We start from the raw sequence: 19,023 nt of genomic DNA, 5'->3' as shown, positions 1-19,023 counted from the left end.
AGACGTAATATTAAAATTAGCCGCTTGTAATGCTGTTAATAGATGGAAATGGAACACACCCCTCCTGCTGTCACCAAACGGCCCCTGTCACCGGCAACACCACAAATGACAAGACGAGAACTGACAATGGAGGGAGGGGGGGACGGAGCAGGTTTGATGTGGTTTAAAGGGCCGATTACAATTTGCATTGAAGAGATGTTTGATGACTCTAATATGCATCTAAATGTGCCGAATCAAAAGCAGGCCAACAAACGTGAGCGGCATCGAGGCGCCGCCGCCGATAGAAGACACGTAGGATGTTACCCAGATTGCTGCAGACTTTATAGCACATCAAAGAGCAAAAATTTTATATTTTACAGCGTATCGTAGGAAACAATGGAATTATTTTGGTTTGAAAACAAAAATTTTGTAAGTCATACATCGATAGTCTGACGCAAGACCTCGGTATAACAAGGGTGTTCGGGGTGGTCCTTCTTAACAGACCACTCAGACCCTCCACCAATTAGGACAACGGGGAAGCGGGGAGTGGTGATCAGGCCACCCATTCATTTCAAAGGGATCACCAATGATAATCGTGAGATGTTCTTCAACCATCTCGGATTCTCCGACTGAAACGAATGCAAGTCCAACCACCGTTGTGTGGAGGAAAGTAGAGGAACTCCATCAATATACAAGTTATCCCTTATCCTAGGGATGGGGGTTAAATTGTTAATTTGGACGTACCCAGTTAAAAAAAAAAAAAAAAATTCAGAACCATCTTAGCCCATGGGTACCAAATGGTATTTCAAGTCTAAATTTAAAGGGGCTGACCAAGACTTCATACTAACGGCTTACTCATCGAGTAAGTCACGAATGAGATCAGTGAAGGTCCCATACCCTCTCCAGTCACTTGATATCTATATAGTATACAGAGCCTGAATCAGAGGGCACCGCACACTGTAGTGGTCATGCTCTGCTAAGGCAACTCATTCAAGTGATAGGAAGCCAACCTGCAATACCACAGCATGACCACTACACAGTATAGGGAGTCATCTGCTTCCGGCTCTGTACACCGCAGATATCAGCTCAACAACACTTTTCTGCGGAAACCATACGCACCCCATTATAGTCTATGGGGTCCGCGTGTTTTCCCAGGTAACCGCTTTTCTATGCGTATAGGTTTCCGTTCAGGGGGTCCCCAAGCGGACTCCCCAAACGCAGATGTGAACTGGTAAAAAAAAAAAAAAAAAAGCTAACCCTAAAAATCTAAGTTCAATAAAAACACTGACTTGATTAAGTTTTTGGATGTTTTTATTTCTTATCACCTCGCGGCTCAATTCGCCACGTGAAAAAGAAAAAGGCGTCTCTGGCGAAGGAAAGAGGAGGTCAACAACCAGAAGACTGGAAAGATCTGCATTCATAAAAAAAAAACAATAAAAACACTAAACGAGGATAATTATATACAATTTTATACATCAACGCGAGTTTTTCTTATATAGACATAAAAGTAGACGTCTGACGCATCCCACGTGGAGCTTGGACGCGCTTCTAGACTGTTACCCAACACATCGATTGTGAAAGTAGTCTGCGAACACAGAACTGAGCAAATAATTGTAGGGTCGGGAAAATAATTAGTAGTTTTTTGTGATCTGCTTGTTGAAGGATTTGTGGAAAAAAAAAATAAATTTAAGAATTTAAATTGAAAAAAAAACTTCCAATTTTTTTTTTTTCCACAAGGGGGGACATCAGCACCTGCGTATCCTCAGTTGATATCTGTTGTTCGTCCTCCCCCCCCCTCCCGGGTGTTTATCTCGAGCAATTTATTTTAATTCCATGTTTTGGCTGCTGGTGTTTATTCGCACCATCAGCGATGCAGCTCTATACGAGGATGAAGAGATTATAGTAAAGCTTTTCAAAAGTGGTATTAAAATTCTTAGAACTTTTTTTGTTTTGTTTTTAGCTCTCAATTTTACGGTTATTTTACGATTTCCTGGAGCCAAAAAACAGGGTCATAGATGGAAACTCAGACAAAGACGGGAGAAATTAGGCAACGGAAGAACGATAGCGAGGTTGGGTTCCCATGTAGTGGCGGTCAAATTACTCCAACATGGTCTGGGTGCGGGCAATTTAAATTGGGGGTTAGCTGGCCATACAATTTTTTGGCAATCACATGGCTTTACTCACACAACCATTACCGAGAAATAGAGATGAGGGCTCGATCGGATACCTCGCCGCCATAGGAATGCAAGTAAGCGGCCGAACAAGGGGTTAAGCGCATCGAATATTCGATGGTGTTGAGCCGCTTACACGCATTCCTATGGCGGCGAGGTATTGGATCGAATACTACTCGCTCATCTCTACCGAGCAACAGTCTACTTGGAAACAACCACCGCTCCATTTGGCTACGGCTTTGCCCACCACCAAGACGAGGAAATGCATCTGTGTGATGGCCACTTCTGTAATGTTTTTATGCAGATCCCTGTGATTTGGGTGTTTTTTTTGACAAACTATTCAAAGAGACCCATCAAAAATTAGAACGTGCCTTATTTTTGGCAGCCACGCTGCCCCCATTGAAGTCAATCGGCCTTCAAAAATGTCAAAAAATTAAATGGAACCGAAACAAAACGGGCAACTATATCGGTTTTCGGTAACTGCTAAACGGCCATGGTCATGTGAACATAACCTTACAATCTGACCTCCATCTATAGAGGTTGCCTTTATGACACAGCCCCTTTAAGAACAGCGACGACGACCCTAAAAGCCGACGCTATAGTAGTAGTACTACACCACCATTAGCCGTGCCAACCTTCTACTCCGTCACTTCGCCTTCGGTACAATGTGAAATATGACCTGATATATCCGCTAGGATTAATGTAAGCAGGAGCTCTTGTAAAATGGCACCATCCTAAATGCAATGTCTTCTCCAATACACGCGGCCCATTTCTCATCATAGTTTCCCTTAAAACTATAACAACCAGTCCGACAGAGGCGGAAAGAGAAGCAGAAAAAGAAAAGAAAAAGATGAATAAATGGAAAACGTAATTTCATAGAAAATGTTAAGCTGGAGATATTTTTATGTTAAAAAAATACAAAATGATTATTAATCGGAGAAAACACGAGGTTACACAACAACACATGAATACGGTATTATTAATCCACATTCACACAGAGCGGGGATAATAAATTACTTTGCATACATTAATAATGATAATAATCTCAATTTTTATTTTTTTTTTATATTTTATTTGCCCCCTCCTAGGGGGGTTTGAACTTGCAATCATTTGATTGCAAGTCTCTATATTGCTATTGAGGTTGGCCGGGGAGGCTCCGGCGTGGCACAGGAACACGTTGATGGTCTCTTAACTTTCTGGGGGAAGGGGGGGGGGAGGGAGGTTAACACCGATAGAGCATTAGCTCTTAAGACTTGTGGCCGCTCTTGCAGAGTGATTGCCATAGCTATGAGGTCTCCTGTACAGGGGAGACTCGGCCGCCATCTTTAAGACCCGACATCTACCGTAATGAAACGGCAGATGTCAGGAAGGGGCTTCAGTATAGGGGCATGATAAACAAGTCCGGGCGCCGCAGACTGTCTTCTAACTTGCCTGCGCCGCCTGTACCCTCTATCTGAAGCCTTTCTCTGCTTCGCACTGCATTCGGACTATAAGATGCACCCCCGTTTTTCCTCCCGTATTTGGAGGGAAAAAAACTGCGTCTTATAGTCCGGAAAATACGGTAATTCTCTAGACAACACTACAAAAAAAAACGGGCACAAGATATAGCGAAATCTCAGACCACCATCTAAAAAATTTTTTAAAAAGTTGTCTTTTAGCGGGTGGTCTTTCAAAGATGGCGCTCAGTATGTCATAAGTGATGGAATTGAAAATCTACTCATAAGGAGAAAAGGAAATAAGGAAAAAAATACTAGACTTATAAGAACAAAAAAAAATTGTGCCACCCATCAAAAAAAAAAAAAAAAAATTACCTTGGCGTTCTCCAATCTCCATTTTTCTTTTTCAATGTTTTCGTCACACATTTCTCAATTTGGATTTTTTTTTAATATATAAACCCCCTCATTTCATTGAATTTTCTGTCAAAATGTTTGTCGTTTTGTTTTTTTATTTGTAGAAAAACCGTCACCTCGATGTTTTTGAACGGCCACAAAAACACAATTTCCACAGAAAATTTTGTGAAATGGTGTAAAAAATAAAAAAGTAGTTCCAAGCTTAATATTCTCCGCCATTAAAAATTGTACATATGAAAGCTCCGCAGGTGAGCGGACGCCATACACGAGAACATCAAGAGGCAATATCAAGAGAGGGCCAGAGAGCTTTACGCTTGGTACAAGCAGCAGATGAAGGAAAACGTAAAAAGCTTTTTAATAATTCCAACAGGCTTTTCTACATCTCCCTGACCCGGTAAACATCCGATCAAAGCGGCATCCTGTACTGTCCCCCGTTAATTAGCCTTTGTGATGCAAGCACCTAGTACATAAAGGAATCTGCGGGCTACAAAGCTCTGCAGCAAAGTACCCCCATTCCTCGCAAGGGGGGGGAGGGGAGGATGTGAATAGATCAAAGCCGGCAGGACATGGGAAACAGAGCGGACTCACGCAGAGCGGTATCTGACAACCACCTTCTCCAGGAGTGATGCCAATCAGTGGACATAGGAGAGGGCTATGCTCCAGACACCAAACCCACGCCTAATTTGTCTACCTCCGAGTCTTACGTCAAAACCTATTAAAAGTCTACTGAAGTGATTTCGGTTGAGCATGAAGGAGCTGGAGAGGGTCTGACGAAGGACCATTGGGGGGGAACTGCACAAAATAAAAAAAATAAAATATCAGGTCTACATCACTTCACTAGTAAAACAATTAAAAAAACTTAAAAAAAAAAACAAAACGAAAAAAAAATCATAAAAAAGTAACAAAACATGGGAAGAAGCGTCATCTTATCACCTGATTATCGGAGAATATTTAAGCTACAGGAAGATAAAAATAAAAAAGTCATGACCCATCTTTAGGCACAATCCACCTGAAACCCCCAGGAAAGTGAAGGAGGCAGAAGAAAAAAAAATAAAAAAAAAAATTAAAAAAATTCAGTGCGAACTTACCCTTAAAGCCTTATTCACACGAATATCTGAAAGCGCCGTGAAATGGTCATCGTTGTAGTTTTTTATTTCAATGGACCAGATTTACTATAGTGGTTATGACAAGACACTGGTGTAGAATGGCTCGTGCTTTCTAGTTTGGGCTAATAAAAGGGAGCACAGCTTAAAACACCAAAATAGGAACAAAAAATTCTAGACTCAAGGTACGCCAACTAAAACGTATACTGTACGATCTAAAGGTATGCCAGATTTATCACCCAGCATCAGTCACCGTGATAAAACTGGTGTATTTGTAGGCCACCTGTCTAACTCTGGGCCAATGAGTATTAACATGGCAGGTTTTTTAGGACAAATTTTTCGGTATCCTTTAAATTGACTCAAACTTATGTGGGGGTCCAAGGCAAGGGGTTCCCCACAGATGCTAAATGGCTGTGAAATCAAGGACCATATCACAGCTTGTCTTTTCGGTTTTCCTTAAACTGTAGCCTAAAGAGGTTGCCCAGAATTATAAAAATAGGGCCCCTTGCTCCCAAACATCATGCCATACCGGTTTAACGGTTGCAGGTTATGAAGTGAATGTGGCCGAGCTGCAAGTACCCCAACCAGTGGACAGGTGTAGAGCCGTTTTGGAAAGCAGCAGCCATCTTAGTCTGAGCCTGTACAACCCCTTTAAGAGTGAATTAATGACCATTCCATCTCTACGGCGTAAAATTTTTCAAAAATTTATTCTTGGGGGAAAAAATTCAGGGCACAATAATGACTTTGTGAAGTATGACAAAAATACCGGAGATGTGTGACATATCTGACCAAATTTATTCGGAGACCTTTTTTTAATAAGACACCCTTTGCTTTACAGAAGACGGGTTCTTTAACAGGCAGAGCCTTCACCGCCGGCTGCACAGAAATTCCTGCATTGTTGATTTCTTTCGGAATACACGCAGTATACTGTGAACATCTAATACACGCCAGTTGTCAGGAGGACGTTAAATCACACGCACACTGGCTCCTTGTTCTGGCCGTACAGTAAAATATGAAATGAACAATGACCTACTGGGAAATGTACACAAAATTATGCGCCTCCACTCCCATCAGTTTCACTCCCCCACAACCAGAGGTCACCAGGCGGTTATAGGTATGGAAGAAGTTTACTTGTTTCCAGAGATCTGAACGAAAAATGTTCCAAGGACTCCGTCAAGGAGGTGCATAGTAAATCTCAAAAATTTTAACAAAAATAAATCTCTTCACACTGACTTGTTTAGAAGGAAAGCCATGGTACTAGATCTGTCATATAAAAGGGACCAAATGGTGACCGATAGACCCCAATGGCATTGCAAAAGAGAAACGTAAACAGGGCCCTGGGGTAAGCTCAAGAGGTGGATTTTGCAGTAGGACCCGCCATTAAAAAAAAAAGATTGGCAAAAACAGTTCCCACTCCCAATCACTTCAATAGGTTCTTCAGACAGAATCGGATCAACGAAGGGGCAGACCGCTTCATTATCTGCTGGCTGAAAAGATGGAAATGAATGGGAGGTGGATATTATGTGGAGGATCCCACGGCAAAATTTTGGTCGTGAATTTGCCTTTATTGCAAGTGATGTCCAAGGTTAGGGTCACATGACAATTTGGAGGAGTTTGAGATGGTCTTCAGCCTCGAAATGGTCTCCAAATTCTAGACCTTGGTCTGCTCATGGACCAAACCCTGATTTGGGACCTGGACCCCTAGTCATCCATGTTGCTAGGAGTCCTACTTCTACTGTCCCATACAATACAGGAACAGTGGAGACTCGGGAAGCAAGGACTCCTAGCAGTATGAAGGACTATGATGCTAGGTGTCCAGGAACTGGCTCGGTTTGGGCCGGAAAACATGGCTGACACCCAGTCCATATCTAATCAATCAAAGAGGCCTAAGGGTAAGAAAACCCCAGGTGACTCTACGGCTTTCCCCATGTCACATACCACATACCACGTCACCCCACCAAATATCACACCATATCTCATTTTCCCTTCGAAGTGTCCCAAATGGTGGAGAACACAAAATCGGCAATTGAAGCATAACCAAAGGAAATGGGGACATTTTTGAGCATGTCACCTATTGGAGAAAATAGTTCTGGTGATCCCCCACAGAGGTAGCAACATTTGCCGAAAATACTCCTGCCAGCGCCACCCCTTTAACTGCAGTCGGAGCTGAAATTTTTGGGCTTTAACAGATCCTACATGTATTGTAATAACCAAAGTACAAGTCGTATAATCATCACATTGGTAACACGGGCGAGGAATCGGCAGTCTGGGACCAATATCATCTCTACTCCCCGTTTGGGAGACGGAACACAAATGTTTGCTTGCTACACAGGGGCAACAAGATAGGGATCGGCTCATACAGCGGAGACTGATTTAATGTTGCATTTTATTAGTACAAGATGAAAAACGGCGTTCACCATCTGGAGTGACGGCGTCTTACGCATAAAATTATAATGACTTCTTCAGCCTTATTAAAGCCGCACATTACGCTTTTTCGCCTTCGTAAAAACAAATTGCACTGAAAAAGTCATAAGATCAGCACCATTCTGGTCTATTGGAAGTTTGGGAATTCCATCATATGGAAAAAAAAATTGGGAAGTCAATATTACGGCACCTTGTTCATTCCACTATGAGGCTCCCCTCCCCCGCCTGGCCCTGTAGACACAGCGACACTGTATATCAATAGCCTTTCGCAAACATCCTAATGCCCAGTGGAATGTATCAGTCGTTTCCACGTGTGCTCCACCTCCTCCCCGTCCTCCCCCCTACCCTCGGAGCACAGTATAGGAATGCTCTACATCTTTATCATATAGAATCTCTGGAACCCTACACAGACAACAAAAATACACCCTACAAAAAGATCAGAGCGACAAAGCAAGGACACCGACCCAAAAAAACGCCGCAACAGAAGGAAAGGCCGGACACAATGGAATGCCAAAAGGTGCGTCATCTTCCAGGGCGGCCATACTATATCTATTACATGGCGTGACAGAATGGACAGAACTTCAACCCCATTGCCTCCGATTGAACAAGATTTATAGCGGAGATGCGACTCCAGCCGTAATCATGGGGACATGAAGAAAAAAAAAGCTAAAAAATATATATATTACATATATATATATATATATATATATATATATATATATATATATATATATATATATATACACACACACACACACACACACACATTTTTTTTTTTTTTTTTTAAAAAAAACCTTAAAATTTAATTACTCTAAAGCATCTCGAAACAGAACCTGGTACGAAAGCCTGACAATTGGTTACCATTGATACTAACGATTTAAGAGGGAGTCCGTCACCAGAACCCCGCCCCCGAGAGAGATAGGTTAGGGTCACCTAAATCAAACGGTGTATCCCCCTTGTAGATCGGCGCCTCAATAGACAAATAAGCTATTGGGAGCGACGAGGCCATTAACACTGCTCCGAAGACGTAAGAGGCAACACCCTCAACGTAACTCATTTGCATATTGACCAAAACGGCGACCTCAGCAACGCCGGTAACAATTCACACGGTTCCATTCGGGAGACTCTAACCTATCTGTAGGGTCGGGTTCTGGGTAAGAGGCTCCCTTTAATTGGGTGGGAGGAGTGTAGGAACAGGGTGCGCCGCCATATTGTGCCTTCGCAAGGCGCACTCATAGAATTAAAGGGTATTACCCTATTGACAGAACACGCACAATAGGGCAGGTGTATATCGGAGGTCGACTCCAACCGGTTCACGCAGAGCTCTCGCAACGTGACCGTTTGACAGAGCAAAGGCTAGGTGCCCGTTTCCGAAGCGGTGGACGGGCTCCTAACAAAGCACGGACCAGGTGGGGCCCACTTGGTTAACCCTTTGATGACGCCTTTCACAAGGCCTCTTTAAGACGTAATAGCGGCCTAGGCCACTTCTCCTCGAGCATGAGGTAAACGCTTCAATATATTCAGGCAGGAGGTTGCCATGACAATGGCTGGAGTTTGGCTCTCCCTGATCCATATTCAGACATATAATCAGTATAAAATATTTTGAGAAGTGCAGAGAGCGGAACAGACATTTTATCAATGTTCCCACTCTATTTAACTGCTTTACGGTTGTACGCGCCGATGGGTTTCTAGGAAAAAAAAAAAAAAATCTAGAAAAAAAAAATTCGGGAATAAAAAAAAAAGGTGTCTGGAATTATATTTCCTCACTCTACTTCACATAGCTCAGCGTGAAGACTGCAACTTCTCTCAAAACTGTAGTCGCCTACTTAAACATTAGAGTGCCATGTCTTTTGCCAAAATTTTTATAAAAAGCCAGCAAAGCTTAAATTTTTGCAATTTAAAAAAAAAAAAAATTGCTTAAAAGAAGTGACCCTAAACTGACAAAAATTTATACAAATTTTTGGCTCATGGGTTCAAGCGTATTCGAAAGACGGCAATTTTCAAATATCGTACATGCCAAAATTTAGGAAGGCGTGCCAAGGTGACCCGGAAGTGGAAGCAAATCTTGAAAATTTGTATCCAGCCGCCTCCCCTTTGTTAAAGTCTTAAGACGTGGCCAAGAAATGCGCCCCTTTTTGGGGATTTCACCGGCATAGAAGCTTCCCGCAGAATCTGACTGATGTGGGAACATTCTACTAGGCCCAGGAGATCTGCCGACTCTTACGGGACCCGCTTGTTGCAGGAGTTGAGACCTAATAGAGGGCCGGATGATCAAAAATTCCGGATAACTAAAGGGATACGGAGAAGTATGGGCAGGGCCGGCGCGGCTTACATAAATTTCTGCCTGTAGTCAGATGACTCCTACAATTTATCTCGGATCTGTCTTTTGCCTCCGGGCCCGAGACTTCACAGTATGCCGCGGCTCTTCTGCCAGAAAAAAATTTAGACATGTATATAACTGTGAAATTAGAGAATTGCTATATAGGTCACAGGTGATCCTATACAGTAAAAAAAAAGTTAAAATTAAAAAAAAAAACAAAAAAAAAAAAAACTAAAATCCATTATTTGTTCCCAATATTTACACTGACACCGGCCATACCTTTTAATCCCAATTACTGGGAAATACTCCCATCATGCCGCGGCGCAGGAAATGCTTTGTTGCTCGAAACTGTAAGCCAAATATAGAGGAACACAGACTCGGGGGTTTCATTGGAGTAGGGATGATGTCATCCGCCAGTCAGCTGTGGACAACTTTATAGGACGGCCACATATATACACACACACGAGCGTTCGAGGAACCTTATAAAACCAGAAACTTCATAAAACTAAAATATATTTGCAAAGGGACTGAAGCAGAAACTTTTTTTTCCTCCATACAGGGAAAGCAAAAAAAAAAAAAAAGTAGCCTAAAATATGGAATTTTTTAGAATTTTTTTTTAAATTGCTCAATTCCAAACAATTTTTTTTTTAAAGTTAGAAGTCAAATTAAAAGAAAAGGGCAAGTGGAGAACTACTATACCAGACTTTAATAAAAAAATAAAATAAATTGCTCAAGACAAAAAAAAATTTCAAAAAATTTGAGTACGAAAAAAAAAAAAAGCCCAACTTTTTAATAAAGGCCCATTATTCTTAGTGTATAGAACTTTACCATAGCCCAGGACAATAAGCCCACTCCAAAAACACTCCTTCAGCCCCATTGTAGTTCCCCGGCCAGGACTACAACGGGGCTTCCCTAACTTTTGATCCTATTCCTTTCCGAAACAAAAGGCGCACCATGGTGAGCAGGGGGGGTTATTTGACCGTAATTAAGACACTTGCCTAAAGTAGAAGGGAAAGAACAGGATTCACAAAAAAAAGTGAAATTAAGTTAATCCCAATTCGAATGTGGTCTTAAACCTGGACTTTGTGGGTGGTCTTAAAGTAAAGAACTCTGACCCCCGAGTGACACAGCAAAGGGTAATTTGGGTTTTTTACATTAGAACAGTGACTGACTCCAATTACATCTGCAAATATAGGTGATGGTCTGTTTAATCCCAACATGTTACATCCGTGTCCAGCCTACAGAGCGTTACGTGTCAATCAAAATCTAAAAACAAGGAATAAACTTTACTTTAACTACCTCCACATCTTTGCACCTTTAATAGACTCCGTTCCACCGATTCTGGACCATTTGGAATTTTTTCTCTAGTCCTTACCATTCCCGAGCAATCAGTGCTATTCACTTCAGCACCCCATATGCAAATTAGGCTCTACTGTCAGTGGGCAGTCCTAGACCGCCCACTGTAGGCAGCCTAATTAGCCTATGGGGTGCTGAAACTACCAGCACTGATTGCACGGGAACGGTGGGGGCTAGAGAAAAAATTCCAACTGAGCCAGAATCAGTGAAACGCCAACTATTACCTAAAGCAATGAGACAGAATTGGTGAAAGGTTCCCTTTAAGACTCCAGCAATACTTTTCTATATACAAAACTCCTACGACGTCAATAATAAAATTCGGTATAAAATGAACCAAAAATTCTAAAAATAGCAGAAAGGCCCCGTGAACGCAAGTCAGTGACATGCATTTCACGATACTTGCTTTTGGGGTAGAAGACGTGAGAAACAAGGGCGACTGTCAAAGTCGTGCTTCCTCCCACAGCCTGAAAATCAGAAAGCAGATTAGGCCCCATCTATCTCTGCCGCACTTCTCATCCAAAACTGCAATCTTGTCACCGCTCCATTGTAAATCAGTTCGGTTCACCTGCTGTGCCGGGAGCTGGAAACAGCCAGAGACACAATATAATAGCATATCACATTTCTAATAGATTTCTGCCCTGTCAACACTTTTTGCATTATTATTTTAACACAGCGCATGCAATTTTACGCAGTGCTGTACAGAGACATTTTCAGGCACGATTTCCCCCGTCCAATCGAGCTTACAATCTGTTGTGGTGCTCGGGGTACGAGAGACACAAAGTGACTTGTCTGAGGTTGCAAAAAGACCCGCGGCTGGAGATTTACGGGGTGACACGGAGGTGGCGGGTGACAGTCGCCTACCAAAGGGAAAGCAGTGATAGTAATAGAGATGGAGTCATCGGATACAAAAACAGCTACAAGGCGCCAGGGATCCCGAACATTGCAACACCACCTAACGGTCTACCTAGATCTCTATTACGAGGAGGCGGATTCTGACGTGGTTCAGCGCCAAAATCTGCCCCCTCTTGTCCCGTGTGAACGAGCCCTTAGACAGATTTTAGTGTGGGCCATTAAAATTTACAATCAAATTCCACATCTAAAATTTGTGGACGTACAACCACAGCCAAACCAAAAAACTTGGACTGTACTTTTTTTTTTTCTGATTCATGCTCTACAAAATTCTGCAATTTGGGGCCAACCCGGTGTCTCAATGGTTAGCACTGCAGCCCTGCAATGCTGGAACCCTGGGTACGAATCCCACCAGGATCATCATCTGCAAGGAGTTTGTATGTTCTCCCCATGTTTGCGTGGATTTCCTCCCATTCTACAAAAATATACTGATAGGAGAAAAAATATAAATCGTGATCCCTATATGGGGCTCACAATCTACCTAAAAAAAAAAAAAAAAAAAAAAAAAAAAAAATTGAAATTTCACAAAGAAAAAAAAAAAAAAGCCAACACGTCTGGACTTGCGTTCAGCTGCTGGGGAGATCAGCGATCATGGTGACCCAGGGGGTTCAGGTTCCTGACAACTGTTCCCCATTACAATACCAATCCTAAAAGCTTTCACTTAACCTAGGAGAAACACACGCAGTAATAAAACGTATTGCGTGACGCCGCAGCTGTGCAGTTTATGGAGCGAAACGCGACACCCAAAAATTTGGTAGTAATTCTTTTTCTAGAATTTAAAAGTGAAAGTTGATTTTATTGCTAATACATCTATCTATCTTCAGCCTACTGGCAGCAATGGTTCCTAAAAATTTGAGAACCCCATGTATAGCACACAGAACTCTACTGTGCACGTTTTTTTTTTCTTCCTGCAATTCATGGAAATACGTTTCATGGAAGAAACACCCGTCAGGTGACGGTGAAAGGTGAGGTTTCCATCAAGCCTGGACAAACCCCAGGAGGCAGGTATCCAACTCACTCCAAGAATGTCTGCTGGAATGCGTCTTCCCGGTGTACTATGAATACCTTCCCCGGCGCTCAGAAGATCCTGACACTATTTCACCGGCTCTCTTCTACTTCAGTAGATTCTGAGAATTCAGGACGCCTGGATGACCCAATGGTCCGAAAAACTGGGGGCGGAATATTAGAACCAGAATCCAACTTCTAATGTTTAGACTTATTTCAGTGAAGATTCCCAGAAGATCTGCTGATGCCTCCACTTCCTATCTCCACCAGGATAGTGCGGAGCTTCTGGGTGCACATGGTCTACCATGACCCCCCCCCCCCCCCTCCATGGGATTCTACCATTAAAATCTAATTTTTCCTCAATCGCACGTAGGAGCAGCCTTTAGAGAGGCTATTCTTCTCCTACCTTTAGATGTCTTCTCTGCGGCGCTGTTCGGTAAGCGGCCATTTTCTTGTGGCCTGTGGGCCTAGAAGTTTGACCCCCAGCGCTGGAAGAAGAAGCGTGAAGAGCCCGTTCCTGAAGAAGATGGACGTGGCGCTGGAGAGTTCTCTTGCAGTATTGAGGACGCCCCCAGTGCTGCAAGAGAACTCATCTGCATGCTGAAGAAAACAGGGATTTCTACCGAACAGCGGCAGAGAAGACATCTAAAGGTAGGAGAAGAATAGTCCTACGTGTGAACGCCAAAAAAAATTTACTTTAATGGTAGAATCCCTTTAAGGGGATTTTTTTTTAGACTTCAGGGCTTATTGATAGCCTTAGGATAGGTAATCTATATTATGTCGGTGGGGGTCCGATAACCACAACACCCACCAATCAATGGATTGAACATCCTTGACTCCTCCCCCACCATCTGTCATCAGAGTAGTGAGGACACATCTAATGGTTGTCTGGGTCTGGAACCTCCCATTCACTTCTATGGGACTTTCAGGCGGACCCCACCTCCAGATAGGACAAGACACTTTTTTCCTGCTCGCTCAAAAGATTTGCCCCTGCCACCCACTGAGATGTTTTTGAAGCAAATTTGGAAGTGGAATCAATATCAAAATCAGCTACAATAAAAGCCCAATGTGTACACTCCCTTACAGAACTATAATAATGGAGCCATTCATTTCAATGCACAGGGTTGTATTTTTTACAGATCCGCGGGGTCACCATTGGAACCAAATGGCAAAAATACAACAGTCTGTTTTTGCATCTTGTTCCACTTAATCCACTGACAAGACGGATGTCAGACCCAGATAACATCCAGACTCTAGGGTCATGCACGAGACCTTAAAGGGGATTTTCTTTGGGGGTAAATATTGATGACCTATACTAAAGATACTGACCCCCAACGATCAGCTGCTTCAAGGCATTTCTTCGTCGAGTGTCCTGTTCTCATTCATGAAAATAGGGCTGAGCTGCAATACCAAGCACAACCACTGCACGATGTATGGCGCTGTGCTTGGTATTCAGTGAAAAGACCTGTGGGAGTCTCGGGTGTTCGATCCCCCCATCGATCTGATGTGGATGACTTACGGACAGATTACAATATTACAATTTTAGAAACTCAGATTGGTCAAACTATATCAAAAAGACTCCAAATCTGCCGATCGCCGCTATCAAAGGCCGCAAGCGACTTTCCATTCCTGCCGTCCCGATGCAATCACATGACGTCATAGACGAGGAGCGGGAACCCCATAAGATAAATGTATTACAATCCGCCTCGCTAGTGAAGGCTCATTAACCCCTTATTTCCCACACAGTGCCACAGCCCACAGCGCCCATTAGAACACACGAGGATGTTACAGACCAGGTGTGAACCACATTCTAGGGTTGGAATCAGTCATATATATACGGAAACAGTCAAAGAAAGACCAAGACTACGACGCCTTGTGCCCAGACTGTCAGCAGCGACGGCCCCTCCACTCCACAGCGAGTGGTGCTGCGAATGCGCCCGGGCTTGTAGCCGACATCAAAGGGGCTCCTCTCTGAAGATACCTGCTTCGTGTTACAGGAACTGATCTTTCAACATCCCTCTCGCTCCCCGCTGGGTAGACTTGGCTGATGCCACATCTGTGCCTTACAGCACCAATTCCCTGATCCTTTGTCAGACGGAACCAGAGCGAGGGTGCCCTCGGGACGCCGCACAATATGGTACGGAAACGGGAGTTTTAATTACGATCCGGTCTACCGCTTTAACACCTTCAGCCACAAAAACGGCTGAAGGTGTCAAGAACAACAGGTACGAAATCCTAAAACAGAAGACGACTACCATACACCCTAGATAGGGTTAAACAGGTCACTCAGAGCTGGCGACCCATAAGTAGCCCCTAGTCCTAGGGGCATGGGTTAAACTAGTCCCTAGTCCAGGGGTCACAACCTTCCTGGCATGTGCTGGGAGTTGTAGTGCCGACCCCCTGCCCTGGTCAATGTTAACCTAAACACGCTGAAATGGCTACAGGTGATGTCTTCCTAGATTACAAAGACACTACCCAAATCCTAGTTCATGAATAGAATGCCAGATTGACAGTGAAGACTGACACATATGCAAAGTAGGAGGAAACCAGGGCAGAGAATGGAACTGTAATGACCTCAGGGTGATAGACAACATGTGTAATGACCCTATAGGACACCGTAAGGGCCAATTTCAACCCATATTGATGCAAATGTGGCAACATCACCTACGAGGACGACACGATAAGGTGACGTTACGCGATACAAAGCAAACACCACAATAAATCCAAAGGTCGTCCCTAGCACAATCCACCCACGTCACTTCAAAGAATCGCCCGCCTATTACGCTACCTACTTTTATGGCGTGGCTGTACCTGAGCAGGTGTGTGCAACCGCCTCCGGAATTAGGAAACACCGGCACTATCCCCCCCCTTCCCCCCCCCAACGTCTTACAGGAAACCCTACAATCACCTTACGCGGCTTCCAGGAGGAAGATTTTATTTACGCGTAATGTCGGTATTATCGGAGCGACTAATGTGTCTGATCAATTAAAGCAGATTACAGTCCTTGAGGTTCGCCTCCTTTTTATGACGCTAGCCCAACACGCCGTAAATTGCCCAACGGTGGGGTCGATATCCTCGTAGACTCAAATATAGATCTGTAGGGTAGGCAAGAGTTTTTGGGAATTCATTTGCATCCTTGGTAACACATGCAAAGCTCTTAAGAAGCCGAAGAAGTGATTTTACTAACGGTTAGAAACGTGGGGGGGGGCGTATACTACACGTCAATGAGAAATACCGCCATATGGATGTCAGCAGGACTTTTCCTGCAGATTTAGTATCTAGAGGGACTTATAGGCGATTTATCAAGGCAACGCTACAATGTAACCATAACCGAGCAACAATGTATCGAATCCTAATCATAATAAAATACCGCCATCACACGCCGCAGCACTTCACACACCAAGACCATGTTCACATCTGCAAGTCAGACTTTATCATCCCATTATGGTCACCAGGTTCTTTATCATCCTTCAGACCGATGCAGATGTGAACACAGCCTTAGCAAGCGTTCCCCTGTAGTTACTACCGTACCGACACCATCATCCGCACCGATTATTAACTCTTCCTTGTCCACGATCCGGCTACTCGGAGCAGATTTCCACACCGTCCGGGCTCACCAACTGTAGCAAAACTGATAGGAGTGGTAGTTTTGCACCAGCTGGCGGACTAGTCCACTATTACGGGCGACCTATAGACCTGTATACGGTTAACGGTAGACCGCACACCATCACGGCCTGGCAGACACTCTATATAGCACAGGGCAAAGGTCAAGCATTCCTCCAGGAGACGAGCAGCTCCTCGAGAGCCAGTATCAATATACAATTCAAGAAAAAAGCAGCCGAGCACCCCGGGGTGTCGAATCACAAAATCAATAGAGACGGATACACATGTGGAAATCAATGCAGGTCTTTGGTTAAGGCAGAAGATATGGAGACGGGATACTGTACCTGACGGCTGCAAAAAAAAAAATAAAAGGGAATAGAGGAGGGGGGGGGACTTGGGTGGGTCGTACGGTTTCCTAGCCAAAACCACTTACTTCTCATATTCGGCGTTGTCTTTGTCACAACGGGAGTCCTTGTGCTTCTGCCAGTCTTTCCCATGCTTACATGTGGTCAGGAGGACCACGTCCTCCCCATTATGAACATGATATAAGGCATTCCTGGTGTCGGACCCGATCCCCGTCAGGTATCTTTTCCCTTTGAACACCAACATGTACTTCCTAATAGGAGGGATAGTGTTAAATCTCAGAAATCCCTTCTCCCCCCCTGTCCTGGGATGATCCTTAGAAAAGAGTGGGATGGAAACGTCAAAATTGGGCCTGAAGTTGTCCGTGCTGATGCTGGCCTTGGCCAACATGGCCTGGCCGATGTCGAAGCCCACGTCCTCGGTGTAGTCCGGCCAAGTCCCGGAGTATAAATTAAAAATTAGATGATTTCTACCGTTGTTCCACAGGTGCAAGTTCTGGACTTTCGATTTTAGGTTGTGCACGTACTGAGGGGACAACTGGTCCCGGTCTAGGGTGTCCAGGCTCAGGACAAAGAGGCAAGCCTGGCTAGGGTCCGAGGTGTAGTATCTGGAGCCCTCGATGGCCGATAAGATGTTTTGGTAACTTTCGGAGATCTTGTCCCCTTTCTGCTGAGGGTAAGTGTAGACCTTGAAGCCGTTCCTCTTGCACAAGGAGAAGTCGAAACAAGACTCCATGCGACACTTCTTGCCCTTGTAGACGCTGGCGTTGGCGTCCCTCTTCTGGCGAGGGGACCCCTGACTGTTATAGTCCTCGCTCTCCGCCTGATCCCATTGGATGAAGGGGAGCAGGGGGTCCGGGAAACGCGGCCACGGGTGCTCGGCAGCACCCCGCGGCAGGACCTGATCCCCGGGGTCATCCCTAGTCCTGGATGTCCGAAATTGCAACCCCCCCAGATAAAAGAGCAGGACGAGACAAGTGCCGGCGGAGAGCAGGGTGAAGTAGCGTTTTTTGGCCTGCATGTGTCCGTTTTGGCTCAGGCTGGCGGTCGCGGAGAAAGACAGAAGCCCCCAAACTTTGCCAGTCCACACTCTCAGCTCCACTCCGCCATCTTCCTAAGTGGAAAGATGTCAAACTCTCTTCTCCCACCTTCTGCTGATTCCTATCCCCAAGCCTCGGGCTGATCCAGCGCATGTGGGCGATTGAGTTAACTTTCCCCCCTTCGATCTTTCATCCTCAGTCGGCCGACGAGATCTGGGCGATGCAATCTGCTTTGTTCCGGAGCTTTCCCCGCACGATCCCGATCGGGTGCAGGGAGAGAGCGGAGGAGGCTTCACGGACAATGGCGGGGCGGCGCGGGCACTTCATCAACTTTGGCGGCGGCGGCGCCCGTCACGGGAGTCTCACAGGTAAGCTGACGAATCCCTGCATGTCTCTGCATCCCCCCGCTGCTCCTCCGCCGCCCGTGCCCCGGGTCTGCAGCGCTGCTGGCGGCGGCGAGGCGAGCTACAGGCGCTGGCGGGAGTGCTGAGGGCTCGGCGGGCGGCTCCGGGATCCCAGGGGTTCTAGAGCGGGCTGAAGCGGCACGAGCCGCCGGGTTCTAGGCTGAGCGCTCTCCTCCACTAGTCTAACACATTCCATTCCCCGCACGGCAGCCGTGACCTCATCTATCCACGCAGCCTGCGCTCCCATTGGCTGTGCGTCACATCCGTGCCGGGAGGGGCTTCCGCTGCGCCCTGCCAGGGGCGGCCTCCTCACTCACACACACACTCAGGAGGACTACAAGTCCCAGGCAGGGGGCTGGCGCTGGGAGCCGCAGCTGCTGCAGAACCTCTCCTACTGGGAGCAGAGGATGCTGGGACTTGTAGTACCATTAGGATAGGCGGCCACATGCTGGGACTTGTAGTGGCTGCTCTGATGGCTAGTGTGGTCATGCTGGGAC

The 19,023-nt window shown here is 45.1% G+C and overlaps 1 protein-coding gene across 1 annotated transcript in view; it reads right to left on the bottom strand.

Moving 5' to 3' along the window:
- Nucleotides 1-18,765, bottom strand: part of EXT1 (exostosin glycosyltransferase 1) — a 214,854-nt gene extending 196,089 nt beyond the window's left edge. Inside the window, exon 1 of the mRNA XM_075270249.1 lies at nt 17,154-18,765. Within this exon, the coding sequence (XP_075126350.1) occupies nt 17,154-18,103 (950 nt within the window). The 5' untranslated portion in view covers nt 18,104-18,765. The remainder of the gene's footprint in view (nt 1-17,153) is intronic.
- Between the last annotated feature and the right edge of the window lie 258 nt (nt 18,766-19,023).

The sequence above is a fragment of the Leptodactylus fuscus genome, chromosome 4 (assembly GCF_031893055.1).
Source record: "Leptodactylus fuscus isolate aLepFus1 chromosome 4, aLepFus1.hap2, whole genome shotgun sequence".
Lineage (NCBI taxonomy): Eukaryota > Metazoa > Chordata > Amphibia > Anura > Leptodactylidae > Leptodactylus > Leptodactylus fuscus.
Note: the sequence above shows the minus strand (reverse complement) of the source record. Positions and strands in the feature narration are given on the sequence as shown.